The sequence below is a fragment of the Polypterus senegalus genome, chromosome 14, assembly GCF_016835505.1.
Source record: "Polypterus senegalus isolate Bchr_013 chromosome 14, ASM1683550v1, whole genome shotgun sequence".
Classification (NCBI taxonomy): domain Eukaryota; kingdom Metazoa; phylum Chordata; class Cladistia; order Polypteriformes; family Polypteridae; genus Polypterus; species Polypterus senegalus.
In genome coordinates, this window is record NC_053167.1 from 128,100,118 (window position 1) to 128,113,761 (window position 13,644).

The 13,644-nt window shown below is 44.7% G+C and overlaps 1 protein-coding gene across 4 annotated transcripts in view; it reads right to left on the reverse strand.

The window, feature by feature from the left end:
- The window catches only part of pde4ba (phosphodiesterase 4B, cAMP-specific a), a 594,195-nt gene that overhangs the window by 190,143 nt on the left and 390,408 nt on the right, over positions 1–13,644 (reverse strand). For all 4 annotated transcript variants that reach the window (XM_039734542.1, XM_039734543.1, XM_039734545.1 and 1 more), the window contains 2 exons: positions 6,391–6,585; positions 5,841–5,877 (listed from right to left, as the gene is read on the reverse strand). In XM_039734542.1, the coding sequence (XP_039590476.1) occupies positions 5,841–5,877; positions 6,391–6,585 (232 nt within the window). The remainder of the gene's footprint in view (positions 1–5,840; positions 5,878–6,390; positions 6,586–13,644) is intronic.

Genomic DNA, 13,644 nt, shown 5'->3' on the forward strand with positions numbered 1-13,644 from the left:
CTATCTATCTATCTATCTATATAGTGCCTTTCCTATCTATCTATCTATCTATCTATATAGTGCCATTCCTATCTATCTATATAGTGCCTTTCCTATCTATCTGATTTAATGACAGCCTATGGCTCTGACCAGCGTCGCTAGCTGATTTTATCATTAAGCACATTGACATAAATTAAGGGGGAGAGGGTGTATATCTATCTATATAGTGCCTTTCATATCTATCTATCTATCGCTTTTCCTATCTATCTATATAGTGCCTTTCCTATCTATCTATCTATCTATCTATCTATCTATCTATCTATCTATCTATCTATCTATCTATCTATCTATCGCTTTTCCTATCTATCTATATAGTGCCTTTCCTATCTATCTATCTATATAGTGCCTTTCCTATCTATCTATGGAAGCTCCATTGTTGCGCACTTCCCCAGGTTTAGTTCAGTAAATAAATCACCTCTCTGTTTCCCGGCTGGACATCCTCTTTTCGTGGTTCGTGTGGCTTGAATCCACCACAGCTTTAGTTGGCTACATCTTACTTGTATTGTTCTGCTCCCCTTTGTGATTTTTTTCCCTTTTTTTTGTAAGTTACGTTGGCCTTATGAGTACTGTATATACTCGTAGATAAGTCAGGACTTTATAATATCGGTCGAATGCGGAAAACTCACACTGTTGTTCCAAGAGATTACGATATGCTAACACCCACCTGAGAGAGTAACCACGGGGCACACGGCCTTTTATTTCTATGTGGGTGCGGCAATGCGCTAACCTCTGTGTCTCTCTCTATTGTGCCTACGTGACCACGCAGTAATACCCGAACTATTCCGAAGTGACGTCTGCACTGATTTGTGTATCTCTCACACCCTCATACACCTTTATCGTAAGAGCATCCCTTATCTACGATGGAGCGTTCGATCAGAAGAAAATATGAAGCTGGTTAAAATTAAACTGGCGAGAGAGATTGTAGGAGGCAAGAAGATGTAAAAAAAAAATCAATAAAAATTAAGTGTTGCATTTTTGAACGGCCATATAAGTCGGGGTCTGACTTTATGATCGATTTTTCGGGTTTCAAGATTTGAGTTATACGCGAGTAGATACGGTATTCTTATTTGGGTTTCCTAGCCTTCACTTTTGGATTTTCATTCTCTGGTTTGGTCTTTCGGAATACGCACTTGGTTTTGTTTATTTTTGGATTTTCTGTTTTTGCTTTTGTGATATCGTCAAATATTTTGGTTTTCTTTGTTTACTTAGTATTTACTTTTGCAATTGAGAATTTTTGAATTTCCCTCATTGTTTTAGCCTTTTGATCCCCCCAAGGTGGCCAGCCTGTCCACTGGCACTGGGAGGGCTGTGTAGAGTGGAGGCAGGACTCTGCGTTCTTCCTTCCCATTTGATTCTGGGGTTCGTCAGTGGTGTGTTCTGCTCCTACTCTGTTCAATACTTGCATGGACTGGGTGTTTTGGAGGGTCATGGGGTCCGGCAGCTGTGGGGCATCCGTTGGTGAAGAAAGATTTAGTGATCTTGACATTGATGACGATACTGTGATCTTCGTGGAGTCAATGGAGGGTCTGATCGGGGGTCTCGAGAAACTGAGTGAGGAGTCTGAGTGTCTGGGCTTGCGAGTGTCCTGATAAAAACCAACATCCAGGTCTTTAATGACTCTTAGGCACGGCCATCAGCAGTGTGTCTGTTTGCATAGAGAGTGTAGACCTCATTGAGAGGTTTACTTACCTCGGCAGTGACATTCATGTCTCTGGTGACTCTTCCTATGAAGTCAGTAGACGGATTGGGAGAGCATGGGGGGGGTCATGAGGTTGCTGGAAAGGGGTGTGTGGCACTCCCGATATCTCTGTAAAAGGATGAAGGTCCAAGTCTTTAGAGTCCTGGTGCTTCCTGTCTTGCTATATGGTTGTGAGACATGGACGCTATCCAGTGACCTGAGATGAAGACTGGACTCCTTCGGTATTGTGTCTCTTTAGAGAATCCTTGGGTACCGCTGGTTTGACTTTGTGTTGCTCATGGAATCCTGAATGAGGCACATGACCTGCATTGTGAGGGAGCGTCAGTTATGGCACTACGGCCATGTGGTGCGATTCCCCGAAGGGTGATCCGGCTCACAGGACCCTCATTGTTGAGGACCCGAGTGGCTGGACTAGGCCAAGGGGTGCCCATGCAACACCTGGCTGTTCCAGAAAGAGGGTCATTTCCGGAGGGTAGGAGTGGGCCGCACGTCTGCCTAGGGGGGTTGCTAACCGGTAACCCAAGCTGTTTTGTTATGTGGTGGGTGTGGCGCTGTACCACAATGCCCTAACAGTGTGAGGATTTAGAAAGAGAATCTATCAAGTTGGTTGCTTTACCCCTTCCTCCTCCCCTCTCTCTCACCTCAGCCCGGCAGCCATATTGAGACAGGCGTGAGGCTCGGTGTGAAGAAAGACTAGAACTGATGACTTGTCCAGAGACTTTTAAGTAACTAACAAGTCCGTGTGTCGCCTGACACTACACATCTGTCACTTATCAGGATGTATGGTTGCCAACATTCACTTGTACTTTGCTGATTGCTATTATTTTATGAATATTATCAATAATACATTCTTTAAAGCAGTAACTTAACTCCTGCTTACCTTTTACTCTGTGTAATTGCCTGAATTTATAGATGTAAAAAGGAAGTTGGGGAGAAGTTATAAAGTACAATATCATATTAACTGTGGTCAGTCTGAGATTTGAGGCATTCTGACAAAGGCTACAAAATAAAGAATACAAAAGGGGAAAGCAGTTTAATATCGCGCTCTACCAAGACAAAACAGAGGCCATTACAGATCCCTGGGCCTCCTTTGTAAAGAGCAGGGTGTACCCCGATATCCTGACTAAATAGCCCACCACGGCCTGGTCATTTTGGCCCCCCTAATCATCCCCTGTCTCACCACTTTATTACCTAACAGCCCAAGTGTGGTGAGAGTACTGCCACAAAAATGGCTGCCGTCACGTCATCCAGGTGGATGCTGCACATTAGTGGTGGTTGAAGTGGCTCCCCACTCACCATGTAAAGTGCTAGGAGAAGTGAGAAAAGTGCTAAATAAATGTAAAGAATGATCATTATTATTATTATTTTTTACATCGTATGAAGATGCCCAGGTGTGTGATGTGATGTGTTGTACTAAAAGCCACTGAATGGATAGATGATGCCGTGTTTCACTGACAGAGACGTACCTTTTGTGTGTTTTGGCTCATATATTAATAACATCTCCAAACTCACTTCATCCAAATAAGGGATTCTGGGGGATGGAGCCTATTGTGTTAGTACTGAGCTTGAGGCAGGAAGAGGAAAAGCGTAAGATAAGGGTAAGGGTAAGGGGCCTGACAGTCTGATGGCTTGTGTTTGTTATGCCAGGACAGAATGGAAAAAGGAGAAGAAGAGCAGGGGATTGTTGGCTAAACTCACCGCACCCGAGATGAATCTGTGCACCCACCGGTGCTGTCCATTGGTTGTCAGAATGAGAAAGGCTCACAATACTTAGGAAATGTGCCGAAAAGACATATGCAGCCCAATCCTAGTTGTGTAATCTGTCATCCTCAAGGCGTGCCGTCAACGTGAAGCATGACAGAGCAGCCACCTTGGCTCAGCGGTCCGCATTAAAGCAGAAGTCCTTTGTGCTCTGTAATGCGCAGGCCGCTGATCACTGGCGGATGTCTCTCCCTGGGCGACCCCCTACATACTTAGGGCAGGGGAAGGGGCGAATAACAGAGAGCATGTGTTATGTAAGCAGAAGCCATTGCAAACCAAGCTAGCTGACAGAGTCCTCCTTCAGCTCATCTTGGTAAGTCGCTGCCTCCTACCATTACATGTGAAGATGCGAGGGAGACAAGCCGGGGACCTGAGCAACTTGTCAGCGATGACAGTCATAATATCCCAGCTGGAGGCCTTCAACACCGTGACCACAGAAGCAGCAGTACCCCCGCATAATTAGGAGACCCCCCCTCTCCCATTGGCTTTACATCCACAACACAAATACTTCTTCTTCTTTTTCTTTCGGCTGCTCCTGTTAGGGGTCACCACAGCGGATTATCTTCTTCCATATCTTCCTGTCCTCTTCATCTTATTCTGTCACCCCCATCACCTGCATGTCTTTTCTCACCACATCCATAAACCTTCACTTAGGCCTTCCTCTTCTCCTCTTGCCTGGCAGCTCTATCCTTAACATCCTTTTCCCAATATACCCAACATCTCTCCTCTTCACATGTCCAAACCAACGCAATCTCGCCTCTCTGACTTTGTCTCCCAACCGTCCAAATTAAGCTGACCCTCTAATGTCCTCATTTCCAATCCTGTCCATCCTCGTCACACCCAATGCAAATCTTAGCATCTTTAACTCTGCCACATCCAGCTCTGTCTCCTGATTTCTAGTCAGTGCCACCGTCTCCAACCCATATAACATAGCTGGTCTCACTACCGTCCTGTAGACCTTCCCTTTCACTCTTGCTGATACCCGTCTGTCACAAATCACTCCTGACACTCTTCCAACCCTGCCTACACTCTCTTCTTCACTTCTCTTCCACAATCCCCATTACTCTTTACTGTTGATCCCAAGTATTTAAACTCATCCACCTTTGCCAACTCTACTCCCTGCACCCTCACCAATCCACTGATCTCCCTCTCATTCACACACATGTATTCTGTCTTGGTGGTCCTACTGACCTTCATTCCTCTCCTCATATCTCCACCTCTCCAGGGTCTCCTCGACCTGCTCCCTACTATCGCTACAGATCACAATGTCATCAGCAAACTTCAAGGTCCACGGGGACTCCTGTCTAATCTCATCTGTCAACCTGTCCGTCACCATTGCAAATAAGAAAGGACTCAGAGCCGATCCCTGATGTAATCCCACCTCCGTCACTCCTACTGCAGACCTCACCACTGTCACACTTCCCTCGTACATATCCTGTACCACTCTTATGTAGTTCTCTGCCACTCCCGACTTCCTCATACAATACCACAGCTCCTCTCAGTCACCCTGTCATATGCTTTCTCCAGGTCCACAAAGACGCAATGCAACTCCTTCTGGCCTTCTCTAAATTTCTCCATCAACATCCTCAGAGCAAACATCACATCTGTGGTGTTCTTTCTTGGCATGAAACCATCCTGCTGCTCACTAATCATCACCTCACTTCTTAACTGAGCCTCCACTACTCTCTCCCATAACTTCATTCTGTGGCTCATCAGTTTTATCCCCCTGTAGTTACTGCAGTCCTGCACATCCCCCTTATTCTTAAATATCGGCACCAGTACACTTCTTCTCCACTCCTCGGGCCTCCTCTCACTTTCCAAGATTGCATTAAACAATCTGGTTAAAAACTCCACTGCCATCTCTCCTGGACACCTCCATGCTTCCATAGGTATGTCATCTGGACCAACGGCCTTTCCATTTTTCATCCTCTTCATCACTGTCCTTACTTCCTCCTTGCCAATTAATCCGTTGCACTTCCTGATTCACTATCTCCACATCATCCAACCTCTTCTCTCTCTTGTTTTCTTCACTCATCAGCCACTCAATGTGCTCTTTCCACAACACAAATACTAAATACTAGGAAGTTACAATAGCAAATGATAATAAAGAAACCAGAAAGGAGATTACAATAATTGATATTAAATGACATCACAAAGCAGGGACAAAGCCCCCGACACAGTTGTGAGGCCACCATATTGTGTTCTACAGCAGCAGTGCGGACACGTGATGTGAGCGCTGGGGACGCTGTCATCAAGCATCCTGCAGCGCAGTCGTGTCACGACGCAAGTGACACAGGAAACACAGACAATCACAGGATGTTAATATCAAAGGACGACTTACCTGAGCAAAAGGCGTCACAATCAGGTCATCCCCGTGCCTGAAAACAAAACAAAGAAGGGCAGGTTAAAAATGGCTCCATGTTTTCAATACCAACCACTGGCATCCCCAAATGTGTTGTGGCACCACTTATGAACTTGGTGAGAGCCTGGTTACCTTCCATCCACCTCTCTATTTCCAAGGACAGGGCTGTGGGGGCACCGGGTGCGACGTGGATGGAGTGCCAGTCTGAGGCAGGGCAGACTTATGTACAGTCACTCTAGAGCAGGAAATTAGGACCACCCAGAAGAAAAGCTAGCCGGACATGGGCAGAGTATGCAGAGTGGAGGAGGACAGTGGCCCGGTGGGGTTATGAACTGGCATCTGAAGACCACCTGAATGAGATATCAGCTGACCAGACAAGCGATAAATACACTGAATGGTCTCTTCTCGTTTGTCAGACTGCTTAACTAGTCACTGTGCCCCTTCACACTCGCCCTGGGTATCTACAAGCTTCTAGCACAACCCACCCTACTCATGTTAGTACAGTGCCACACGCTTTTTCAACACTTACAGTTCACTTGCAATCGAGGAGTTCCTCGACATGGACTTGGGTGACAAGTCATAGTCACTGTCAGATCTGTACAGGAAGGACTCTCGGCGCTGGCTGTGCCCAGGGAAGTTGGTGTGCAGGACGAGGCCGGAGCCGGGGCTCGCCTGAGGGTCCAGAGGGCTGCGGCTCGGAGATGGGCCATTTTCAACATCGAAGCTGAAAGACAGGAGGAGAAGAATTTGGTGAGGCTTAGCTGGAGATGAGTGAAACCCTGAGGATGATTTAAATGAATAAATAAATAATAGTGAAAATGATCCCATAAAAATCCCACTTTTTAAACAATACACTACACATTTTTGTATACAGCTATTTATTGTACTGCCTTTCTATACGCTATGAGGATTATTAACATAAGTATTTATACAACATACACAGCATCTCTTCATCTATTAATTTTTTAAACCCACTCACTCTTTTACAGAATCACAGGAAACCAGCATCTCTCCCAGTGCCATCAAGCAAAAAAGGAAAGAACCAGTCCTGGAGGGGGTGCCAGTGCGAAGCAGTAGGTTTACATTTGTTAGAAGAATATTTTAAAACCTTGGTTTTGAAAAGTGGACCTGCCTCCGACTCGCTAAGATTAAGCTACGACTGAAGACCCCTGGAAAAGTCATCGAGACTGAGTGACAGAGCCGTTAGGGTCTTGTTCTTGGTGGACTGTGGAGAAAAAGAGCAACACTGGCAGAGGGCGACAGAGACACCATTACGGTGTGGGAAGAGCACGAGATCAGCCATGTTGTGTCCTTGGTGCGTGTTTGTTGTTTTACTAGCCGTTATGTGCAGCGGGAAGCCATGGCGAGAATGTTAGGCTTTTACAGAACAGAAATTATGCTTTATTACTGCTTAGAAATGACCTGGTCTAAGCAGAGCAGTTTGCTTATGGCTGAATGAGTTCACATTACCCAGTACCTTCCTCCCATCCCACCACCTCAAAGTCAGACGGACATTGCCTTTGTACTTCAGAATCAACGTAGACCTTAGCGATAACGTTTGCAGTGCACTATACAATGCACTTGTCTCTAAGTATAATGTATAATGTCATTTGGTATAAAAGTCATAAAAGCAGGGTTAATTTTGTGTGGCGCCATCTGTTGGAATAACAAATGCAATGCAGGTGTCTCTGTTACGTGCCCCTTGTAAGGAGATTGGTAAAAGCAGGGTTAATGTTTGTGAAGCGCCATCTGGTGGAATGACAATTGCATTTATATGTGTCTGTTATATGCCATTAAGAATGGGATTGGTAGAAGCAGGGTTAATGTCTGTGAATGACACATGCAATACATACAGTATGTCTCTGTTACTTGCTGTTCGGTAGGAGGTTTGTAAAAGCAGCCTTAATGTTTGTGATAATAAAATACGGTTTATGTCTGTGATACACCATCTGTTGGAATGACAAATGCAATTGCATTTTATTACAAAAAATGTTTGTGATGTGCCATCTGCTGCAATGACAGAGACATAGGAAACTAGACAGACACACACAGACACTTATCCTTTGATTAAGGTGAATATGCACTGTTCCTACTGTGTGCTAAAATGATATTGTCAATAAATATATTATAATTAAAAACAAGGTGGAATGGTGGGGTGGTGTGTAGTGCTACCACCTTACACATCCAAATACAAACACAAATTCCACACCCAGTCTTTATCCTTAAGGAGTTGGCATCCCCAATATGTCTTTGTTTCTCCCACCTCCCCAAAGACGGCTGTGCATCAGGTGATTGTGGGTACGTCAGCGAGTCGGCCCCATGACGGACTAGCACCCTGCCTTTGGGCCCCTGTTGGTTAGTTTGAGCTCCAGCTCCAGGTACTCCACGCTGTTATTCTTTCCCCTTTGAGTTTTCCATGGTCCATGTTCACCACACTGGAGGCGTATCTCTCTCTATTGACCAGTGGCCTTCATCCTCTCACTCTTTAGTGTTCCTGCCTTGACGTGAAACTTCTTCAAATGCATTTACCGTCATCACTTCCACCCAACCTCTTTACCAAATAAATTAGAATTCCAGGGAAATGGCAGCTCGACCTTGAGGACTGCAGCCAGTCTGTATGTGAACGCAACGCAAACACCAGCGGTGTAATTTGATATTCTGCTGATATGACACACCCGCATATTTATTCATGCAGAGACGATGTGGGCGCCCACAGGACATAACACACACACACACACGGCCCACTGACAATCAATTAAATACCCAGAAGCCTTAGGTGGATAAACAGGCATCCTGGCCGGATGTGTTTTCAGTGCCTTTCCTGACTGAGCCACCATTTGTACACCATTTGGGACATGTCGTCTTGTAGACCAACCCTGTCGAGGTGTGTGGGTGCCTCTAGAGGGAGCTATAAGAAAGGTACACACCTCAAAGAAGTGCTGCCAGGCTGTAGTCATTTGACACTGGAAGTACTCCTGGGTCCTGAAACAAAATAAACCACCCGGCCTCATCCTGGTGAGGGGAGTACGGGTAGGAGGTGGACAAAGAAAATCTGGAGGAGAGACGCAGGATTCACTGTGGAGGAAAGTCTGCTCAAGTGGTGCTGAAACCTGCATAAGGGATTGGATTGAATAAAACCATGTGACGTATGTGACTGCCATTGTGTTCTGACTTTGAGGAGCTGCTGCACCTTCTAGTCATACAAAAAAAAAAAAAAAACTGTATATATGTGTATATATATATATATATATATATATATATATATATATATATATATATATATATATACTAGCAGGAGTAACTGCCAAATAATACAAAGAGTACACGGCACGTGTTTCACCCTATTTGGGGCTCACCAGGTGTGCACAGCTTTGCTTTCCCTTGCGAAGATCAAACCTCAGATGTCAGCGGCTGAGGTGAAGCCTCAGACGTGGTGCCATGGCGTCTGGTTTGCTTACTTGACAGCATTTAGACCGGTGTATTATTTCCATAGTTCTGAATCACAATCTGATTATTATTTGTGCGGGCACCTACCAGGTAATGCTTATGGTTGGTCGGCCAGTTGGCAAACATCTGCCACGTGCTCTCATATATATATATATATATATATATATATATATATATATATATATACACATCTATATCTGAGGCTAGGGATCTGCACTGGCAATTGGAAGGCTGCCGGTTCAAATCCCGTAAATGCCAAAAGGGACTCTGCTCTGTTGGGCCCTTGAGCAAGGCCCTTAACCTGCAATTGTTGAGTGCTTTGAGTAGTGAGAAAAATGCTATATAAATGCAAAGAATTATATATATTCTTATTCTTATATACACTAGGGGGCTTCGCCCCCCTGCTCGCTTTGCTCATCAACCCCTCGAACCTGCGCTACGTGCCAGCCACTTTGCGTCTTTTGTGGATTTCACTTTCACCAAACAACAAATCTTTTCATTCTCACTGATAGGCCTCTTCATTGGGAAGAAACACTGCTTTTCCCTGATGGCAACACAAATTAGACGATCTACAAGTCTCCGACTTATAAAGTTTCTTTTCGCTGTTCCGTTATTTCACAGAGTAATAATTTCCGTTTGTTTGCGCTAATGTGATCTTTCCAATCCATTTTTTGTGTATAGCGTCAATGTTTTTGAATTCTTTACGATGTTCTACTTTGTCATCTACTCTTTGTCTTTTATTTCCGGCCCCGGGCCTGGTTAAATCATTGGTACAAAGTCTCGTCTCACGGGATATGAAAGTGTCTCTCTGAAAAAGTCACGTCTCGTCCCAGGATTTTTTTTATTATAATATACATCTCTGGCAGGGCTCTTCCCTTGGCTGGGGTTCAAATTGAGTCATTTATGAGGGGCGTTCAAAAAGTTTCTGTGCTTTTTTTTAAGTCTATTTATTAAGATTTTCAAAAACAAATGACATCACTTTTCTACATTGTCACCTGTTCCCAGTCACGTGACACTCTCAGACTCCTCCCCCCTTCACCGTTTCCAATGAAAATATAAAAGTGCAGAAACGTTTTGAACGTTCCTCGTATTTCTATGTGCTGCTCTTTCTTTAATTGATGACTTACGGTCTTCGCTACGTTTTCCACATCTGTATCTAAGCCTCCATATGACTTGTGGATCACTGCACTCCACCCAATAAATCCAGAGGGTCTACTGGTGGTTCGTTTGGAAGGCACTTGGGGGTGTTGGATTGGGTTTTCAGTTGGGGACTTTGTAGACATTGGATTACCGTTTTTTTAGGCAACTCCATTTTGTGTCGTCGTGCTTCATTAGTATTCAGGAGCCTTTTTTTTAAGAAGAAGAAAAAAAAGATTCTAGCAGGCTCTTTTTGTGTGGTGCCATGGGTTTTGATAAGATTAAAGTGGGCATTTTTGGAAATGCCGTTGGGGTTTACATGCTTTAGGAGTGTGCAGTTCATGACAGGAAGCCCTTAAAGGGCCGGGATGCCTTACCAGCTCTCTACATTAGCTACTGTATATCCTCCAGTTTACTAGTAGCCAGCAGACGGGTTCACCTGCTACTGGACCAACAGTATCTGTATTGGAAACTCCACATGAACACGCTACGGAGTTGGACAATTAAGGAAACACAAAGCTACCCCAATAATTTGAGTTGTGCCGTAACGCTGACTTTTCACTTTACCTTGACATCAATAAAATGCCAGAAATGCCATTTTTGTGGATAGCGCTTTGAGTACTGAGAAAAGCGCTATATAAATGTAATGAATTATTATTATTATTATTATTATTATTTTTGTAGATGAACTGCATCTGAAGTGAAGTGATACACATTTCATATGTTTAATTGGCTCTTTATTTTCACAGAAAAAAATATATAGTTTATCTTTAATTATTTTTTTCTTTTTTCAGACTAACAAATCAACAGAGACCTCACAGTGATTCAAATAGTCCAACCGGAACAGCCAGACGAAACGCACACAAATCAGAAGGAGAAAAGTCACGAGTCGGAACTCCAAAAACTCCCAATAGCACACCAACACAGCTGAGGCTGCTGGGAAATGTAGTGCAGGAACAAAGATGGGTGAGATGTGCCACAATTAGCACTTTAAGGGACTCCAAATTCCTTAGTCAGGAAAGCAGACAAGAACAGGGGCAAGGAGCGAGGAGGAGGAGGAAGAGGAGGGCCAAATCCCAGAGAGGGAGGGCTGCCAGGTAGGAAGGACTGCAGTGTGTAAGGTCTAAAGTCCTGGAAGAGCCTGGCACACAGTGTTGGTTATGGAGTCCCCTTGGTTGGGTTATTTTGACTCTTCTGGTGATATCCCCCTGTGTGCTATGGCTCTGCCTCAATCAACAGCCTTCTCATTTTATTGAACTATACTGGGGTCTTATTGAGTTGGGGGGCCACTGTAACCTCGCCCCCTTCTGGGGATAGATAGATAGATAGATAGATAGATAGATAGATAGATAGATAGATAGATAGATAGATAGATAGATAGATAGATGTGAAAGGCACTATATGATAGATAGATAGATGGATGTGAAAGGCACTATATGATAGATAGATAGATAGATAGATAGATAGACAGATAGATAGATAGATAGATATGAAAGGCACTATATAATAGATAGATAGACAGATAGATAGATAGATAGATATGAAAGGCAATATATGATAGATAGATAGATAGATAGATAGATAGAATGTGAAAGGCACTATATGATAGATAGATAGATAGATAGATAGATAGATAGATAGATAGATGATTGTGAAAGGCACTGATAGATAGATAGATAGATAGATAGATAGATAGATAGATAGATAGATAGATGGATGTGAAAGGCACTATATGATAGGTGGATAGACAGATGGGTAGGGACAGGTAAGATGTCGCCCCCTGCAGGTGGTGTAGTGTGAAGTTCTGTATGTGCTGCCCAGTGTTGCTCATTTAGATCCTTCAGATGTCTTCCTCCATTGTGTTCTTGCTCTCCTCCATCGATGCCATTCTTATCCTCTTATTGGTCTATCCTGGTGTCTTCATCGTCACATCACAGGGGGTTTCATTAGGTTTTGGTGTCTCTCTTTAAGACAAATCTCCACAGCGTATGAAGGTCAGTGGACTGGACGGCCCCTTCGGGTCACACGACTTAAGGAGGAATTAAATAAAGGCCAGAAAAAGGGAAGAGAAGTTGGCCTGCGGTCACGTACAGGAAGGCATGGCAGACATGTAGTGTGGGAATGGAGGGGGACTTTCGGCGGTCCGATGACTGGGTTAAGGTTTTGCTTGTTCAGTTGCCACGGGGTGTTGGTTTAGAAAGGGGGTCCTTCTGGTAAATCAAGAGAAGCTACAGGACTGTGTTGACCTCTGTGACCTATCTGTCACCAAGGCTTCATCGTCTAATGACTGCAGAACATCGGCCCCTCAGTCCCAGATAATGAAGGCCTTTGACAGGCTGGTCCCAGGACCGTGCCAGTCTTCTTGTGAAGGACCACCTGAAGGAAGGCTAATCAAAGAGTGGCCATTTTAGATGATGTGGTGTGTGTGTTTTTATTAAAATGTTTCTCTCTAATGCTTACAGCCGATCAAATCCTTCCTTTGTGTGATTCAGGGGTGAGTGGCCCTCTGAAGTGACGGCGTAAGAGGACACTTGGTTACAACACACAGTGACGGTGGAACAGAAGCCATCTCCATAGTGCCAAACAAGGCACGGCAGACAAAAGAAAAACAAGCTGGAGCCACAGACGCTGACGAGAATCCCAGGAGGACGCGGACCGTCAGGACGTGCGAGTGACGACTAATTAACGGCCGCCTCACTGTGAGTGACAAGCTTAGGGGAACGGTGGCACCTGTGCCTGCCAGGTAAAGCTGCACAACTCTCTAAAGCGATTCCATTGAAAGCACTGCAGGCTTATCAGGAGCGCCACATTGTTAAAGACGTCGCGGACTGGCGTGAGCTCTCCAGAGCTGGCAGCGGCTGCTTTACTTTACTTAAAGGGGTGGGCAAAGTAAACGGAGTTACTGAACACTCAAAAAGCTGGCAGGGTGACAAGAGCGGCTGAAGAATGTAAACAGGGCAGCTTGGAACGCCTAATAAATCAAACGGAGTAAAGTCACAGTGAAGGAGACGACGATGGCCGCATGTCAGGGGGTTTGGCCCAGGAGGGCAGGAATAGTTCTTAACTCACTGGAGCAAAGTTATGCATTATGGATCTACACGGAAAGAGAGGGGCAAGACTCCAATAAAAAATGAAGTAGACGACGGGGGCCATTTACAGTCTGGCAGGGTTGAAGGGACAGAACCCGTCCTGGCAGCAG